General features: G+C 45.4%; 1 protein-coding gene across 1 annotated transcript; it reads right to left on the minus strand.

Annotated features, from left to right (window-relative positions):
• Positions 1 to 14,013: 14,013 nt before the first annotated feature.
• Positions 14,014 to 19,314, minus strand: FAM43A (family with sequence similarity 43 member A). The gene has a single exon (XM_066601715.1). It carries the CDS (start codon positions 19,208 to 19,210, stop codon positions 18,173 to 18,175), a length of 1,038 nt encoding a protein of 345 aa, XP_066457812.1. The 5' UTR covers positions 19,211 to 19,314; the 3' UTR covers positions 14,014 to 18,172.
• Between the last annotated feature and the right edge of the window lie 1,198 nt (positions 19,315 to 20,512).

The raw sequence follows: 20,512 nt of genomic DNA on the forward strand, positions 1-20,512 counted from the left end.
TTTGCTCATCGTTTGGCTCATGCAGGCATAAAACTCAAATGACGATTGGCCTGCGTAAACAGGCAGTTGTTCATCTATAAAGCTGGGCAGCTGGAGCTATCTCCGACCCGCTCTGCCTCCATTCACTGGGCAATCATTGGTCCAGTGTAAAAATACAGGAGCAATTATCTCTGGGATGACAGTCGGGTGCCCAACAGTTGTCCCGTTTAAAAGGACCCTAAGCTCCGATGATCAGTGGAAGCTTGTGCAACCACTACAGGGGAAATGGAGTATTACATGGCGCCCATTCATATCAATAATAATACATGATTCTACTGAGTTCACCAGAGCAAGTGGAAGACCCCTTGTATAACATTAATCTATCCTAAAAGGGTTGTCCCAATAACTATGTAATGCATTCATCCTAAAACATGGATTACACATGTTCAGGAGGTGTTTTGTGTGTTCTAATTTGATGATTAGATTATACTATTATTTCAGTGCTGATTTTGAAAGGACATTTTTAAAGCCACTATTTACGCTGTGCGGATGGGTATAGAGGTCCTTGCTAGGATCCAGGCAAAATAATGTACCTGTCCAGTAATACAGTTATTAACAATGCATATTTATGTTACAGTCACCTGTCTCTGATCACAGGGTATGTATGATAGGTAAATCTCATATATAGATAAGTAAACTGAAAGCAATCCTCCAGTCCAGAAAATACAAGATGACCACACCGATTCTCTGATTACACTGCTCTAATTGGCCAGTACTGCTTATGTGAGTAAAGCTGTCCAATCAGGACCAACCATATACAGGTTGTCATGACCCACAGATTTTTTTTTGTGATTTCTGTGAGAGTGCAAGGTCACAGAGCTACAAAGCAATCTTTGGTTGCGCAACCTAACGGCGCACCGTCTAGCAATGTCTTCCGAGCAGCTAGACCTGGCTAAACCCAGCAATCTCCCTGCTCACAGAATCCACAGAATGCTTCCCAGAATGCACAAGGAATATGTAAATTAGCTTCCTGGAGCTCCAATTGGCTTTAAATACATTTCTGAAAGCCACAAAAATTAGTACATGTGCTGAAGGTGTAAATGTTTAAGTCCATTTATCAACTTGAAAAATCTGCAGATTCACAGTACATAATATATATGTTTACTTGCTCAGAAGTAATAGGTGTTCATCACTAGAGATGAGCGAGCACCAAAATGCTCGGGTGCTCGTTACTCGGGACGAAATTTTCGCAATGCTCGAGGGTTCGTTTCGAGTAACGAACCCCATTGAAGTCAATGGGCGACCCGAGCATTTTTGTATATCGCCGATGCTCGCTAAGGTTTTCGTTTGTGAAAATCTGGGCAATTCAAGAAAGTGATGGGAACGACACAGCAACGGATAGGGCAGGCGAGGGGCTACATGTTGGGCTGCATCTCAAGTTCCCAGGTCCCACTATTAAGCCACAATAGCGGCAAGAGTGGGGCCCCCCCCCCCCCGCACTGTCAGCGTAAAGATCGTTCTCCTCTGCCATAGCTGTAACAGCTGTAGCAGAGAAGAACGATGTTAGCCCATTGAATTCAATGGAGCCAGCAATACAGCAGGTTCCACTGAAAGCAATGGGCTGCCGGCGATCGCAGGATGAATTGTCGGGAAGGGCTTAAATATATAAGCCCTTCCCTGCAATTCATCCAGAAATGTGTTACAATAAAAAATATATACCAGCGTATAAGGCGACGGGGCGTATAAGACGACCCCCCAACTGTCACCTTATACACCGGGAATACAGCGGAGCAAAGAATAAAAAACATTACTCACTTCTTCTGACGTTCTGCGGCACTCCTGCAGGCTGTCGCTCCCTCCTGGTTCCCGACAGAGCATTGCTTTCTGGACGCAGGGCTTGAAATCCCTGCCTCCAGAAACACAGCCAATCAAAGCCATTCAATGACATCATTGTCATTGGCTGTGATTGGCTGAAGGCACGTGTGTTTCTGGAGGCGGGGATTTAAAGCCCTTCGTAGAGAAAGCAATGCTCTGCCGGGATCCAGGAGGGAGCGACAGCCTGCAGCAGTGGCGCAGAACACCAGAAGAAGTGAGTAATGATTTTTATTCTTTGCTCCGCTGTATTCCTGGCGTATAAGGTGACAGTTGGGGGGTCGTCTTATACGCCCCGTCGCCTTATACGCCGGTATATATTTTTATTGTAACACATTTCTGGATGAATTGCAGGGAAGGGCTTATATATTTAAGCCCTTCCCGACAATTCCTCCTGCGATCGCCGGCAGCCCATTGCTTTCAGTGGAACCTGCTGTATTGCTGGCTCCATTGAATTCAATGGGCAAACATCGTTCTTCTCTGCCACAGCTGTTACAGCTGTGGCAGAGAAGAATGATTTGTCTTCTATATGTTCTCAATGGGGTCGGTGCTGCTGCCGCCGGCCCCATTGAGCGCATATAGAGAAGAGAACAGAAATCGCAGATCGCACATAGGTGCAATCTGCGATTTCTATGGCCTAAGAAGGACCGTTGGGGTTCTTGAAACCTAAAATACTCCTAACACTCTCCCTATAGCAGCTCCACCAAGATACCACTTTCCCTGAACTAATGTCAGAATGCATCCGTAGCGAGCCGCGGGAGGGGCAGATTTTAATACTCGGGTGACACCTAATCTCGCCAGCCACTCACTGCAGGGGGGTGGTATAGGGTTTGAACGTTGCAGGGGGAAGTTGTAATGCCTTCCCTGTCTTTCTATTGGCCAGAAAAGCGCGCAAATTTCTCAGGGAAGAAAATGAAAGTAACCCGAACACCGCATGGTGCTCATTACGAGTAACGAGCATCTCGAACACCCTAATACTCGAACGAGTATCAAGCTCGGACGAGTATGCTTGCTCATCTCTATTCATCACATACTGTACTCCACATACTGTTTCATTTTTAATATACTTTCGTCATGTACTCCATCACATCAGTGCATCTGCCTTAGGCAGCCCATACTACATAGCATATGAATGGAAATAAGTATAGACCTTTTGACCTTCAAAACAAGTTCTTTCACTTACAGCTTATGGTTTGGATCCAAGTCAAAACTATGAAAGCATGCAAGTGCAAGTTTTAGAAATACTGTGATTTCTGCCCTATAGAGGCTTTTGTACGGCTACAGTAACTTGTGAAAATATTCACCCACAATGCTATATTTCCTGTTTTGTTACATTACAACCTGGAATTAAAATGGATTTTTGTGGGGCTTTGTAACATTTGATTTACACAACATGCCAACCACTGAAAAAGCAAAATATTTTTTATTATAACACATTCAGTTAAAAAAAAAAGGAAAACTTTTAGGGTCCTTCAAACAGAGTGGAAATACTGTCGGTCTTTAAGAGGTGATGTTTTTTTGTTTTGTTTCCACATGCGAAGTCTGTGCTAAAGCCAAATCGCCTTGGAATCTCCCAGCCGGGAAAGTTGTTGCCCCTACCAGTAACTGAGAGACTCTGGACTCATCGGTCCATGGATTTCATCAGTCTTGCCGTCCTCAGAGGGAAACACTACCATCTTTGTGGTGGTTTATCGATTCAGTAAGAATTTTGTTGCACTGCCCAGTCTGCCTAATGCTATAAAATTGGCTAAGCTGTTTATAGCTCATGTTGTTAGGTTACACGGGGCACCATCTAATATTGTGTCTGACTGGGGTGTTCAGTTTGTATCTGGGTTCTGGTGTTTTGTGATAACAGGTACACGCTGTTATCGCGAGAGCCCGGCTGGAGTCACACAGGGAGCATTCCCTCTGTGAACCCTTTCCCTGCCGCGATCTACTTAGATCGTGGCAGGGAAGGGATTAAAGGGGTTGTCCCGTGAAAGCAAGTGGGGTTATACACTTCTGTATGGCCATATTAATGCACTTTGTAATATACATCGTGCATGCACGTGTGCCGATTCCAGCCAATCAGGAGGCTGGAATCGGCAATGGACCGCACAGAGCCCACGGTGCAGCATGGGAGAAGACCCGCGGTGCATCGTGGGTGAAGATCCCAGCGGCCATCTTGGAGGAAAAGAAAGAAGAAGTTGCAGAGAGGGGATTCGGGTAAGTAAAATTTTTTTCTTAATTTCAACACATCCCTTGGGTTTGTCCTGCGCTGAACAAGGGGCCTATGCAAAAAAAAAAAAAACAGTTTCGGCGCGGGACAACCCCTTTAACTGCGGAGGGCGCATCTCCGATGCCCCCGCTGTTGCAGCGGGACGCCAGCTACTAGTGACAGCCGGCTCCCGCTGCGGGATAGCACGAGATCTGCTATGATCTCGCGCTATCCCCATGACGTAAGGGTACGTCATTTTGCGGGAAGTACCCGCCTCCCATGACGTACCTTTACGTCATGGGGCAGGAAGGGGTTAAGCTGCGTCCGCATTTTATTGGTCCTTTTAAGATCACAGAGAGCATTAATCCAGTGTCTATTACATGGGAAATTCCTAGCTCACTAAAAATCACTGATGTGTTCCACAAGTCTCTATTTAAGAGGTTTGTGAATCTGGTACTTGAGTTGTCCCCTCCTTCGCTGCTGCTGATGGGTGGGAATCTTCAATTCGAGATCAACCACATCATTGATTCTCGTTGAGTAAGGAACTTGTTACAATATCTGGTGCATTGGAGAGTGTATGGTCCCAAAGAGAGGACATGGGTTCTAGCTGCTAAGCTCAAAGCAGACCTATTAGTTAGAAACTTCAGTTAATGGAATCCTAGTAGACCAGGTCCTAAGGGTCCAGAGGCTCCTCCTCAGAGGGAAGGTACTGTCGCAGCTTGTCGGTTGCGACACCATCGTAGCCTGGTGGCCACAGTGCATGAACAGACAAGTCACCCTGCCACTATGAAGGACACAGGTTAACACACATTGTGCTGGGTCTGCTGGCTGCTATTTACCTGGATGCTGCATACTGCTATGCTATCTGAGAGTCATACCTGTGAGAAAGGGTTTGGGGTATGGTTCCTTCTCTGCTACCTATCAACAGGTGTGGAGACCTTTATATTCCCACTCCTCCCTTTCTCCCTTGCTGTTGATTCAGTTCAGTTAGAGGTGTAGTTAGAGGAGGTTGGAGCCTCTATCCTGGGTGACAGCTTTCCACTGTCAGTTAAGTGCTGGTTTTCTTTCCTTTTTCTTTTTATTACTCTTAACACAGTTTCTTTGTAGTGTTTTGTGCATTTTTCCAGGTACCTTATTAGGGATCATCAGGTCCTAGGTGAAGACAGTGGGGCCGTCCTTACCAGAACGCTTACCCCGCATTTAGGCAGGGGTCCTCCATTCGCCTGAGTTGTAAGAGACCAGTTTCTCCATCTATCTTTGCCTGGAGTGCTGTAGTCTGTGTTAGCATTGTATCATGTGTGCTTCTTGCATTTGTGTGAACGCCACCCTGCGTCTGTTCTGGCGTGGTACTCTTATGCCACACGGACCTGACACAATCTTTGTGTAGATTTCTTCCCACACTCCAAGAAACATACAAACAGGTGAAACTCAGGCAGTAAGCCCTAATGAGGGCAGAACCCAAAAATCAAATGATATACAGTGCTGAAGAATATGTATGTGCTATATAAATGAAAAAACAAACAAAAACAATATAGGTACATGTTCCCATTGACATCTGTATAGACATATCAAACATAGGATCTATATGAATTCATGTTCGATTTGAAAACTAGGTAGATACCTCAAATGAAAACATGTCACATCATGGTGCTCATAGTTTCCATTCCCCCTATTCTAGAGTATAAACTCCCACGTTACGTATTTCTAGTCAAATATCCATCTTTTGAGTCACATGTAAATATCATGCCAGTGTTGTTTCACACTAGACATACATGATTAAAACGTGTGACTACATCAAAGCCCTTTATCAGTCTACCAGATGACATATCATATGCTGACAAGCACTAGAATGGTAGAATTATTTTACAAAGCCACAACTAGTCAGGTGGCTGTGTTCATGCTCTGCTGGCCTATATAATACTCTAGTAATCTGTCTGGCAACTTTTGAGTTAAAGGATTACAGTAATTTGCAGTTGGTGTCACAATTTGTTATATAATTGAAGGAAATCCCATGTATGCTGCCAGCGGGTGCTGATAAGCCTCTAAAGCTCCTGGCTAAGCTAGACGGACGTGAGTAAATATCCAGAACCCTGTCTGTGTGGACAGTGCTTTCATATATTGAGGACTAAAAGCATTGAACTGTTATAGCTATCAACACCTTAGTAGTCACAACTACCTATTTACTAAGATCGTTTGAGTGGTAGCATATATGACTGGAAGGTAAGTGCTCCAAGCTGGAAAACAGCTACATCATACTCGGCAGATGTTAGGTTGTCAGAGACTATTTGCATTGGCTCTGGATTTACATTAATCTGTTAATAATGAGAAAAGCCAATCCAGTCTAGTAACAGATGTACTTCATATTCATAATAGACTTCGAGGACGACAGCACAAGTTTAACATTGGTACAAGTGAGGTCAGGAATTAGATTATGCACCACACCTTGTCCCATTAATATTCTTTCATACATACTTTGACTTTGTTGGAATTTTTTTTTTTTTAAACGGTGTGAATTTCATGCATTTTTTCGCATTTTGAGCACACATTTTTCAGGCATTTTTAATCTATACAGAAGCCTATGGGAAAAAGCCGTATCTAGAGAATGCTGCATTTTGAAAAACAAAAATGAAACATTGTGGAACACTCAAAAAATACATCAAAACTGTAGAAAAATGGCACGGAAAAAAAAAACACAAGCCCACACTGCTTGTAGTCTGTTTCACAACACCCTACTGCCCTACAGCTAACATCCGGCCGTGGCGTACCATCCAGGGTACCATACAGTAAAAAATGCTGCATCTTTCCTAAAATGTTAAACCACAGAATCATATTTACATAAACACATCAGGGTTGTCCCTACCATGTGATAAACAGGAACATGCATTTCTGCAATTGTAAAATTACAGCTAATTACTTATTAGCAATAGAATCACTAAAGTAATTGTCTTAATTAAAGGGAAGCAGGGCATAGATGAGCTGATTGCTGTGGATCTGACTTCTTTAATCCTCCATGATCAGCTGTTATCTAGTAGAAGCCTTGTCTGATCAGATGTTTCTGCAGTTGGAAATGTCTTATCGCATTGTGGGTTGGTTGCATAGACGGGGGATGTAAAGGGGGACGCCTCTATAATGTCCATATATGCTAATAGGGCATATAGATAGTTGCTGTCTTCATGAGACGACCCATTTTAAAAGCACCTGAAAATGATTTCCAAAGTATTTAACAAACATTTCCGTTATATAAATGAATGTGTATACAGTGTTGCATCTGTTCACATTAGTATTACGGCTTCTGTCATTAAGGGCTTATTCACAGGAGTGTATATTGACCGCTGTTTTCATGGCCAGCCCATATATGCTACCATCTGAGCTGTCTCCCCCCTTCCCTCCCCCTCCCCAACTCCCTGCCCCTCTCTTCCCCTTCAGCCTTTTGCAATGGGAGGGGGAGGGGTGGCACTAAGCCCCTCCCCCACCACTTCCATTGCTGGCTGCGGATAAGGGGCGGAGGGAAGGAGAGAGGCAGAGAGCCGATGAGGGGGACGGAAAAGGGAAGACAGCTCAGATGGCAGCATATATATCGGCCGGCCGTTAAAACGGCGGTCAATATACGCTCCTGTAAATAAGTCCTAAGGCCGCCTTCACAGGCAATAAAATCGTGCAACGTGAGCAAAAAAGCAGAATCATGAAACCAATAATTTTTAATGGTTTCCCTTGCACTAGCAATGTTTTCACTGTTGTAATGTTGCGAGAGAAAAAAATCGCAGCATGCCCTATCTTTCTGCGATATGCGATTTTTCTTTTTTTGTTTAATCTCCCATGTTTCCCAATGGAGCCTCCTTTTTATTGAGTAAACTTGCAATTTTCATGTGATGCATCTAACATTAGAAAGTCTTATTAATTTTTGCATTAAAAATTGCGTGATCTAATCACGGGTGACAGTGATGCAATGCAAGATTTTTCTCCAGAAAAAGTATCACTAACACTCAAAAATTGCAGTAACAAAGATGGGATTCTGCAGTGACTAAATCGCGATCGCTTGTGTGAAACTAGCCTTAGGGGTTATCCGGAGAGAAAAAAAAATTAAACAGCTCTGAGTGCTGCACAAACATGAAATAAATCCCCTCACCTGATTCCTTGCTGTTCCCGTTACGACAATGTCTGGTCCTTGCTGTCCCTCTGCTTCCTACTGCAGCAAGCCAGTGATGATGCCACTGACTGCAATGCTGCCGATCAGTGGCAGTCACATATCTCTTTGTCAGGATGTCATCGCTGTTGCAGCCAGAAGTTCAGACTGGTGGTGGACTGGGCACTGGCAGAACTGGAATAGAGGTGAGGGGACTAGGACTTCTTATATGCTTATGCGACATACTGAGCTGCTTTTTTAGGCCCTGATAACTCTTCTTTAACAGAGCAATGGCAAGTTTTACTTTTCCAATTACATGAATCCCATTGACTAGATTACTGACTTTTCTATCCAACAAAATACTTTTTAAAATAACTTTTATCCACAGGATATCAACTGATTATTTCCAGTATATTGGGGCACATTTTCAATTGGTGGAATTCTGACATAAATTGCACCTTTTTGGTGTAAATCTATATTTACTATAGATTTGTGTCAAATAAACAGCAGTTAAAGGGGTGTTCCCATCTTTGTGTTTTACCTCCTGTGCAGCTTCTGTGTTTGGCTATTTCCTAGTTCCCCTGAGTGGGACCTCACCTTCTACCTGCCAGCTTGAATGTGCACACTCCTGTTGCACTTGTGCAAGCTACAATCATAGCATGGTCATCATAAAAACCTCCCTGCACACTTCATCCAACTATGATAGTTGTTGACTTGTTCACTCCCTCCATACCCCTTCTTCAGTCCTTCCTGCCGCTCAGTACCTCCTTTCCCCCACCTGTTCCAGTTTGCCTTCACCTGCTACTCAGAAATGCAGAGGAGGCGACGATGCTGCAGGAACAATACATTCAGTTTAAATGCGAACCAACAACTGAACGACAGCGTTCGTCATGAGCGTAGACAAGCTGGTGATGACATCATCAGCTCATTCGCTTGGGCAAACGAGAATTGTGAGAATCTTGGCCTGCGTAAAAGAGGCATTAGTGCCAGCACACTAATAGCCCTGATAAGCTCTGTAAACTGGGATCTATTGATCTCCATAGAACAGCTTCAGAGCATGCCCAGATGATTGAGATGATTTGTAGAGGGTGGTGGCCGGTCTCTTTGGCAGCGAGCTGTACACTCTGAGATTAGAAAAAGAAAGATATCTCTGCAGCATTGCAATTTGGACACAGTAAGCAAATTGGTGGGCTGCTACATTTCACTTATTAGACATATTGAATGTTTAATAATAAAATGAGAATAATCCTTTAAGCCTCACGAGAAACTTTTCAAAAGTGGCCAGAAAAGGGGCAAGGTTCATGGAATCGTAGAGTTGGAAGGAACCTCCAGAGTCATCGGATCTAACCTCCTGCTCAGTGCAGGATCACTAAATCATCCCAGACAGATATTTGGCCAGCCTTTGTTTGAACACTTCCATTGAAGGAGAACTCACCACCTCCTGTGGCAACCTCTTCCACTCATTGATCACCCTCACTGTCAGAAAGTGTTTCAAGTAGAGTAAGGCTTTTAGACAGCTTTATCAACTGAGGGATTTAAAAAGTTTGAAAATTTTTGAGCAATCTCCCTGCAGTAGATGGATGGTGTAGTCGCATCTCTAGACATATTTAAAGATGTTACTATTATATCAGCATTACAAAACAATATGATGATTACTTGGTTTCTCTTGCTGGGAATAAAACAATATAAAGAGTTTGACACATATTGAGCTGGAAGGGGGGAAAGGCATGCCAGAAAATTGGCATCAAATTCCGCAGATTATAAATTCTGCCGAGTGTTTCTAAAACGTCATGACTGAGCTGATCTTTTGTGTTTATTAGCAGTTAATAGGTAAAGGATCTGATTATCCGCATCCTTGTGTTGTTGGTATGTTACAGTTTCTTTTTACATATAAATAACATAGAACATTTAACTCTTTACATCCTACCAGAATAGAAAAAAAATGACTACAGTCTGCAGAAGTCATATCATTCTTCTACACCGAACTGCAACCCTGAGGTTAGTGTAGGAACAAGCGTCTAAATATAGCCCATTACAAAGCACATCTAGTCCAGGGCTATTGTGAAGGAGCAGCTCTTCCAGCCACAGGAAGAGAACTCCTGTAAATATCACTGGGATCTAATTAAAGACCACGGTGCACAGAATAGCAGAGCTCACACCTTATGCCAGAACCAGGGGACGTTTAGCACTTTCTATGTGGCTCTGGTCAATTTCAAATTATCCCGACTTGGATAAAAAAAAAGTAAAGCATAGTGCAAATATTAATTTAAAGTGAACTCCCTTCTGGAGCATTACCTCACACAAGCGCTTTTTTCTGCAATTACCGCAGCGGTTTCAGCGGTATAACGCTCCCATTTTTTTTTTATGGAGCCTCTCAGAAAGGCACTCGATGGAAAGCGGCGCAATTTCCGAGTGGAGTCGGTTCTATTTTTTGACTCATCAATGATGCGGACTGCTAAAAGCCGGTGTCGGCCACAGCATCGCTAGCCCAATACCAAGCGTATGATTTCATCCTCACCCTTATTTATATAGCATGTGCTATATAAATAAACGTGAGGATGATTTCATTGGTCATTCATTTTAATGCTCAAGATAAAATAATACCGTTGAGTGCAAATACGTAAACATAAGTATCTTAAGAACTCTCCAGACTTCAATCTCCGTAATATGTTGCGTATTTTATACACCTATATAAACAGAGTCATAGATTTTTCATTAGCTCCTTATTAGGCTTTTCTCACACAGGCATTTGCAAAAACGCAGCGTTTTTCAATGCTGCATTTACTGCGGTTTCAGCAGTGTCGGCATGCATTTTGCCAGCGTTTTGGCTGCGACTCAGCCAAGGAAGCTGGAAAAAAAAGGCAATACTCAACTAGCAGGCGCCACCTGGGTCCCTCCTGCTGCTCTCTGGAAGGCTTCCGTGCAGTCTTCAGTGCCAACAGAGCATCTCTTGCTGCTAACGGTGATTAAAAACCTCGCCTCCAGCAACAGACTGCTCTGATTGGTTCTCAAGCGCTGGCTCAGCCAATCAGAGCCAGTGCTTGATGCACTGATCACAGCCATGCATTGAAGAGCAGTGCTAAATTTTCTACTGTGGGCAATCTTTAACATTTTTGCTATGTGTGAACATTCCCTTAAAGTGGTTTCTTACATAACCTGACTAGCTGCAGGTCATTAGAGAGTCATGAATCTCACTGCAATCCGATCACGCTCTAGGTATGACTTTAATTCCAGATGGAAAAATAATAAAATAAATTTAAAAACTGTATGATAAACATGACAAACAATTTTTTTTTTAGGCCTTTCCTTTTTTTTTGGAAAGAATACTAACTTTTCAGAATAAGTTGCCACTAATGTCTTTCCTCATGTAACACACTATATCCAACCATTATGACTTATATATTGTATTTTTCTTACCAGTTTTTCCCCTGTGGATTCTCTATATCTAATGGTTAGTTTTCTCTGAGCTGGCAGGAGACTAGCTGCTATGTCATCGTCAGGCACCATGCACAGATAAGGGCAGTATATCTTCTTCTGTATTGCTCTGTAGAGCACCCACTTGATTAAAAAAAAAAGCATCATGCAGAACACTATACAGCACTACTGAGCAGTGTACATGCAGTTACAGTAGCTGTCAGACTATAAAGACTTTTTTGCTGTAGCATTTCTCTTCCTCCACATAGAATTTTACAGGTGACATGAGTCGTAACAGTCTGACAATTCTTGTTATCTGTTAAGCTGCCTCCACACTGGTGTGAAAAAAAAATAACAAAAAAAAAAACCCACACACGAGATTTGTGCACTGCAAGACGCACAAATCTGAAACCCACTCTTTTGAAAGGGTTCATACTAGAGATGAGCGAGCATACTCGCTAAGTGCAATTACTTGATCAAGCATTGCCCTTAGCGAGTACCTGCCCGCTCGGAAGAAAAGGTTCAGCTGCCAGGGAGCAGCGGGGGAGTGCGGGCAGGAACGGAGGGGAGATCTCTCTCTCCCTCACTCACCTCTCACCCGCGCCGGCAACCGAACCTTTTCTTCCGAGCAGGCAGGTACTCGCTAAGGCTTCCCTCACACAAGGTGTTTGCAACACTGCGTTAGTGCAGATTCTGCCCCGTTTCAGCAGTGCTGGCATACTTTATGCCAGCGTTTTGGCTGCGTTTTCAGCTCGGCTGAAACCGCAGCCAAGAATGCTGGAAAAAAAAAACCTCACCTAGCCGCTGCAGTCTGGGTCGCGCCTGCTGGTCTCTGCCGCTGATCCGGGCTTCCTCGGCACCCTCAAGTCTATTGCCGGAGGCAAGGTTTGAGAACCCCGCCTCCGGCAATAGAGTGCTGTGATTGGTTGTCGGTGCTTGCTCTATGCCCAATCACAACCCTTCATTGACTGTCTCAGCCAATCAGAGCTTGCCGGCGGTGTGTATTTTTTTTTTTTTCTTTTCAGCATTCTTGGCTGCGTTTTCAGCTGTTGCAGGCCTCCAGAATGCAAAATCCAGTCCATGTGAGCCCAGCCTTAGGGCGCCTTCCCACTTGCGTTGCCGATTTTCGTGCGTGAAAAACGCGGCGTGTTCCGTGGCGTTTTTTGCAGCCCTCCATTGACAATCATGGGTGCATTAAGAGAAAAATAATGACACATATGCAACTGACAGTTTCTATGTGAAAAAAACCTACGAAAACGGGAAAAACCCAGATGGACAAGAACACATTCTATACTAATTGCTCTTGAGAAAAAAAAAAAAAAACGCAAAACATCGCAGGAAAAAAAATAAATAAAACTTTTTTTTTAAAAAACGCCAGTGGGTTCACACAGGGCAGTTCAGTTGCAATAAAAACCCACACCAAGCAGTGCATTGGTGAAATCATGTGTTTTGTTTTTTTTTGTTTTTTTTTACTATGTAGTAAAATGTGGCAAAAAAAAAAAAAAAAAAGCAGTTTTACTAATGCACTTTTTAATGCAGTTTTTATTGCAACCAAACTGCCCCGTGTGAATAGAGCTTAAGGATGTGCTTCTATTGTAAGGTGGAACTGCACCCAAGTCCACCGCAAAAATGTGCACTGTGGTTCTGTACCATTTGTTACAGATTGATGGTTTTTGCTGTGGATCTGCAGCAGATTATACCCTTTTGATTGAAGGTGGGAGAAAGCCTGCTGAATAGCCGCTGTAAATTTCACACCGCCTTCACACGGCCCACAAAGATAGCATGAGAATTGTTCTTTTTGAGACACACAAATATGAACCCCATTCATTTGAAGAGTCACACAAGCTATTTTTTTCCCCCGCATAGCACTGCAATGGTATGCGGGAAACACATTGCGGCATGTTCTGGCTGCGTGATCTTGCATTGCAGCACCACTGGTTTTCAAATTGGGTCAGCAGCAGCAACGCCACCACCATTGAAAGCAATGAGAACTCAGTGATCCTCTGCCATGGTTGTGACAGCCATGCGGGAGGATCCCTGCATCCCCAAAGTGACGCGAGGCTGTTGCCACATAACGCCTTGCAGCCTCTGGGCTTTCACATGGTGGGTAGCGCGATACATGGGTGGGATTCACAGCGCATATCACATTCGCCCATGTGAAGCTTGCCTAATGGTGTGACAGTCTTTGCTGTGAATTTTCTGCTATGTGTAAACATACGACAGCATTCAGACCACATTTGTGCCCGTAATATGGCTGAGTGTCCTGGCCTGACTGCAGGTCAGGATAGCCACAGTCAGACTGGGAGACTTGGTGCAAGATTGGAAGAAGTGGCACACGGACCTTGTGGGGCATTCAGATGGCAGATTTCCTACTATTAGTAAACGCTAACAATTACAGATTGACAAGTAAGCAATGAAACAAAACATCTTCCAAGTGTCTTAAATTAATGTTTTTATTACTTCTTCAGGTGTGCAAACAAACATCGTAACAGTGATGTCCTTGAAAAAAAAAAACAAAGAAAAATAACTATATACACAAAATATGTACAAGTGAACAACAACATTTGTCTTTTGCACAGCAAAGATAACATTTAGAAGTAGGTGACCATTATGTACAAAATATATACGTATTTACATCTATGAAACACTGGAAAAGTACTTCACAACAGTGCAAGTATTACAAAAACCATCATGGAATGTAATGACATAAGAGGAAGTATCCCAGTGGACTGTTTAATAAAACAAGCGTGTAAACATACAAGTGTACCAAGTCTCCAACTCATTGTGGAGACTTGGCAGGTGGGGTGTCTGAGGTATGAGGAAAAACTAAAATACCTTTATTTGACAGGCGAGTGAAAAGTGTGAACCAGGATGTTAAGGGGAAAATGGGCAAAGCTGTGACAAGAGACTTGCAGTGCCACATGGAACACCTTGATAAGTGCCTGGCACTAAAACATTCATGCCCAGTTATGCTGCATCTTCCTGCTATTCTATAGCTCAATGCAAAGATGCATCAAGAGTTGTGATGTAACTACACATGTGGAGAAAGGAGGCAGACATCACACAGATGGAGCAGAGCAAAATTGCCATTTGTACTTTGGGTGCATTAGCTGCAGTTTTCCATAGACTTGTGCTAAAGGTTAAAGTTAGCACTGAGATCATTAGAGACTGGACAAGTGAAAGTGGCTGCACTGCTTCCTCAACTACCTGATGCACTAGTATACAGCATTAGGCTAAGGCACTATGCACCGCTTTGATTGGCCAGTGCTGCCCGTTCAGAGAAACACGTAGCGTCTTAGGGTCCTTTTACACAAGACTACTAAAGAGCTCAATGGTCATCCCACTGGGAATAGTCACTCCTGTGCTTTCACACAGAAGCGAGAATTGCTCAGTGAATGAAGGCAGAGGGGCCATTCACGGTAAACAGGCAGTTCACATATGAACTGCCTGTTCACATGGGCCGCTAGTCCTTTGGCTTTCATGCCTGCCTAAAGGCTGAACGATAAACGAAAGACTTATTCCTTGTTCAGTCGCTGGCAGCATTTACACAGAACATGTCAGATTACTGCAAGAATCTGAATGCCAATCATCCTGTGTAGGAGGGCCCTTAGACTACTATGCATACTAGTCAGTGCACAGCGTGCATCTATGTTAGGGAACTGGCAGGTCGCTTTAAATACTGCAGTCCAATGCGTTACACAATTTTAGCTCCGCTCCAGCTATTAGAAGGCTGCCAATGCATTCCTACACAGCATTAGAAATGCAGATTTTTGGTATAGTCAAGACATTTTATAATTGCTAAATGGCTCTTTATTTGTTAACTAACCTAACACTAATGTGTTTAGGAAAGCACAAAAGAGGTTGTCAAGAGTTAGAAAAACATGGCTGCTAACAAAAAACAAGAACAATCCACGAGTTACTTGTAGCATTGCAGCCGAGCCCCATCTGCTTCAGTGTGGCTGAGCTGCAATACCGCACACAACCCATGGACAGGTACAGTGCTGCACCATGTTTTTGTACTCCTGCACAAACCTTAATACAAGGCTGGCAAGCTTCTGGCATTCTAGGAAACTGGCCTGCGTGACACCAACAGCAAACTGGCAAATTTAAGACTTATCTGATGCCAATATTACAACCCCTGTATGTAAAGGTCTCATCTTCAGAAAACAATCCATATACTGTTGGCCTAAGTGACGAGTGCATGCAGCGGTACAGACGGGCGATGCCATAATGAAGACTGTGCAATGTGCCCTTCAGCTGCAGTGCATTAGTGTACCTGGTATTAGAGCGGACTGAGAACATTTCACCTGTCTGCGCCTCACCCCATTGTAATTACATGTGCAAACATTGCCCAAGCCAAGGACAGGATCCAACAGGAAGTGGAAACTCATAGTACAGCCATATTACGTGCAGGACCACCAGACTTCCAGGCACTGCACATTCACGGGCCAAGTAACCCCATCCTGAGGGAACAGCTGCAGAGGCTGGAGAGTGCTGGAATCTGCATCATTGGACCTGGACAGGATACTAGGAGGGACACGGAGTTATGGCTTTCTCATCGTCTAGTTTAGGGTCATCTATCAGTCTGAATGGAGAAATACGGACTCTTACAATAGTACTACAGACACCTAGTAGGCGATCTCAGCAGTGGATACAAACCCTGAATCATGGCTAGATAGTCAACTGCAGACTAGAATGCGACCACCACCACCATCATGGCTTCATTTAGGTGAAATTTGGAAAAAAAAAATATATAGTTTCTCCTTAGTGAGGATTTCCCAAGTCTTTACTGGACCCAGGGATACAGCAACATCTGGAGTTCTTCCTACATCATTATCAGCACTTTCAGGTCGTATTCACACGGCCGATAATCTCACAAGTTTCGTCCACAGTAGATGACACCATTTATTTGAATGGGTTCATTCACATAAGCAATTTTCCACTCGAGCCAATGGCCCGAATTTGAAAAATCACTGCATGTTCCATATTCATGCATTAGAATAGGACATGTAATGTGCAGGGATCTCACACATTGCAGAGTCCGAGTGCTGAGAGATACAAGTTGTGCCTGAGAATATCGGGTGCAGCTCGCTCTCGGCCATGTGAAAGTGGCCTAACAAATGTCATCTGTATGACCAAATACTCCATCAGCTTCATATTGCAGGGGCTGTTGGAGTGTTTGCCCATACAAGGGACCAGGTATTACAGTGTGAAAGTTATAGACCCATAGATGGCAGGACTCCAGGCAAGTAAGAGCCAGTGATCTTAAGGGATCTTCCACATGCGTGAAATTCAGTAGCAACATGCAGAAGATTCTGCACCAAATCCACGTATTCCCATCTCAGCTTGTCATAGCTAGTTACCAGCCACAGCCGAGAGCTTCAGCCCAGCATGGCTTCCATAGCCCTCACTGAAGTGAATGGGAGCTACAGGGACAGCCTGGTACAGAAGAGGGCTGACGCACTCGGGTGTTTCTGACAAGGGATTGGATCAGAGGGCCATGAAAAGCTGTGATGGAACACTTCAATTCTGCAACAAAATCCGCATTTAGACATGGAGATTTTAGTGCAGTCAGCTGCGTGTTGCAGCCAAATTCTAGCCTGTATGGAAGGTCCCTAAACCAGACAAGAGTAAGACTGTTCAGCTCCTCCCCAGGAGACCCTCCAGGTAATACTGATCTGGACGTAAGGTGCCAACACCATGGCAGTCTGCCACCTTCCTGCAAGCCACTAGGTGGTTGCTGCACATTCCACCTCACCCAGTGCTGTAGGAACTGACACACACAGCAAAGGGTCATATTTGGGGGTCTGACCAATGCATGTATTAACCATTTACAAGCCAACTCTTCAATATGCAGAGATTTCCCTCTAGCACCAAGGTAACTGACTTCAAAGCAAACCAAGCTAGCTCATCCATAGCCAGAGCACAAGACGTGAAGAAAGTAAGTGCCCCCGGGCATCAGCAGGTGTCGGTGGGGTTTGTCACACTGGAGTAAGGGCTCATTCACAACAGGCTTTCCATCTCGTTTTTGGAGCAGAGATGGAATTAAAGGTTTCCATCCCGACTCCCTATTGACTTCAATGGGCTTTTTAAGAAATTGAAAGCTTTAAAAAGTTTACGTTTCTATTCGGTTAGGTTTCCGCTTTTTTTTAACGGAACAGACTGCGCTGCAGACGGCACCAGTTCCATTCTAAAAAGACAGGAGACCTTACAGAACAGAAGCCAAATTAAAGTGGTTTGCTTTTTTTTTTATTAAAAAGCCCATTGTAGTCAATGGAAAAAAAACCACCATTTAATTCCATCTCTGCTCCAAAAACGGAAAGCCTGAGCGCAGGTGCAATCTTCCATATAGGAGGCCACTCACCGGCATCCCAGTACCACACAATGGTATATCATTAACCCCCTCAATGCCGTAACCCTCCAGATTCAGCCATGGCATTCTATGGCAGCACACATTAACCCCACTGCTGCCATGAGAATAAAAGGGGGTGGGGGTGTCACATCACAGATCGCATTTTGGATGGGTCTCTTCTTCCCTTTAATGCAAAGATGTTCTGCAGCAGTTTATTATTGCAGCCCCCTCCCTCTCACACTGTCTCTGGCTCCCGGCACTCCTCGAAGCCATTAGTGATGGGTCCGCTGTCCTGGTTGCTCTCTATGGAGGACTCGCTGCCCGTGCTCTCCCCGGACAGCAGCCGGGTCACCCTGAGGTCCGCCCGCAAGGTGTGCAGGTCGTTGCCCAGGCTCATCTCCCCCAGGTCACTGATGAGCTGGGACAGCTCCCGCTTGCCGTCCCCCCCACCCCCGGTATCCAGCACGTCCTCACACTCGAAGCTCATGGCCCGCTCCTCCTCCTCCTCGCCCTGCTGGTCCTCGGTGATGGAGCCCAGCTTGGGGGCGCTGCGGCTGCGCTCCACCGGCGGCTTGTAGCAGCACTGGCCGTTGAGCAGCTTGCGCAGCGGGACTAGCGGGATGCTCTGCTCCCCGATGAGCTGCTGCTGCTGGTGCCGGGCGTCCTCCCTCCGCTTCAGTCTCTTGAACTCTGCCAGGGCGTTGGCAGAGGTCTGGTACAGCAGCAGTGCCATGGCCTTCGCCTTCTCCGGCTTAGACACCAGCACGGCGTGGCAGCGCAGCATCACCGCCTTGTGCTTCATTTCATGCCGGTAGATCCAGGCGAAGATCTTGGGCAGCCGCGGGTCGGCCACGCAGTAGGTGACTCGGTGCAGCAGGTACAGGTGGCCGGGCCGCTTGGCTTTGTCCTCCACATGCACCATGCGGATGCCCTGCGAGCTCACCGTCAGCTTCATCTTGGTGCCATGCTTGCCCATCTCGCTCTTGCTCCAGATCTTGCAGACAGCCAGGTCGGTGCAGCCTTCCCCCTTGGACTGCAGGGTGGTGGCATTGCCCAGGTACAGCACGGTGTAGGTGGGGTCCTCCCCGGTGATCTTGATCTTCTTCCTCTTGGACTTGAACATGCTGCCCACCCTGGTGAGTGCCCCCTCCGGGCAGGACTTGGCAAAGGAGGTGAGGGCGCTGTAATTGAGGCTCACTGCATAGCCCTTCTGCTTGGTCTGCTTGCTGTCCTCCTCGATCAGATCGAACTTGTTCTTCTTCCAGGGCAGCATCTCGCAGTGTGGCCGGGGACCCGCCGTCAGTGTGCAGTGCCGGGCACTGGAGGAGGTGGCGGGGAGGCTCCTCTCATGGCACGGGCACGTCCCTTCAGATCTCTGCCTTCCCATTGCAGCCCTCCAGCGCACAGCGCTGCTACATATATCTCGGAATGAACCATCCGCTCTCACAGAGCGGGGGGGGCAGCGAAGATAGACCCGCCCCCTTTAACTCATTCCGCACCTAAACTCGCTGGTAGTCTATCTAGTTACTAGCAGCTACAGAGGAGCATCAGCTATATAATGAGCAACTCTGTATATACTAGCTGTATAGTAGATAATTGTTTAACCTTTTCACGTCTGGGCCAAATTTAATTTTTCCCTTCTTGCTTTCAAAAAGGTTGTAATTTTTTATTTTTTTAATCAACATAGACCACTTATTTTTTGTCTTTCAGTGTTACTGCTTTAGGCCCCCTACCACGGCCGGGACAGAATATCGTCGCGGGGGAGGAGGGGGTAGCCCTGACAGGTCTCCAAGATGAGCCTATCTATTAGATAGAGAATAGCAGTATGCCACGATTTCAATCCTGCGAGCGGAGAATCGCTATGATTCTCTGCTCATGGATGCTCGTGCTGCGTTTTCCATAGCAACCCTATGGAAAGCTTTACAGAGCTTGATCCGCGGGCAATAAATCGCCTGTGGATCTTTGCCCATGGACAGGCAGCCTTAGGCCCTCTGCACACGGGCGGAAATTCCACTGCGGGATTTCCCGCAGAATTTTCGCCCATGGCCGCTACCATAGAATTGCATTAGAAAACGCAATCCTAGGCAGACTGACGCGATTTGTCCGCGTGAAATCACATGCGTAAAACAAATCGTGGCATGCTCTATTTCTGTGCGGGTCTCGCAGAGGCCCGCACAGAAATGTCAGTAGTGCCGGGCCCGGCTCCACTCTGCGGATGCGCCAGCTGGCCGGCAGCCTGCACATCACAGAGCCGGAGCCGCAGGAGCAGGTGAGACCCGCACTAGTCCCTGCTGGGGCACGGGTCGGGTCCCGCTGTGAGAATCCTCGCAGGGGATCCGACCCGGCCGTCTGCAGGCGCCTTAGGGCGCTTTCACACGACAGTTTTTAAGTTCAGTTTTTTGTGAGCCAAAACCAGCAGTGGGTCCAAAATACGGAAGAACTATAAAGAACTTTCAATTATACTTTCTCTCCAATCCTGGTCTTAGCTCACAAAAAAACTGAACATAAAAACTGTAGTGTGAAAGCGTCCTAACCCCGGAACTCCTAAATGAGTGTTTCTCAACTCCAGTCCTCA

The sequence above is a fragment of the Eleutherodactylus coqui genome, chromosome 1, assembly GCF_035609145.1.
Source record: "Eleutherodactylus coqui strain aEleCoq1 chromosome 1, aEleCoq1.hap1, whole genome shotgun sequence".
NCBI classification, from domain to species: Eukaryota; Metazoa; Chordata; class Amphibia; order Anura; family Eleutherodactylidae; genus Eleutherodactylus; species Eleutherodactylus coqui.

What these genes read in the sequence shown, in the direction of transcription:
- FAM43A (XM_066601715.1), bottom strand. Translation starts at nt 19,210, where the DNA reads ATGCTGCCCTGGAAGAAGAACAAGTTCGATCTGATCGAGGAGGACAGC.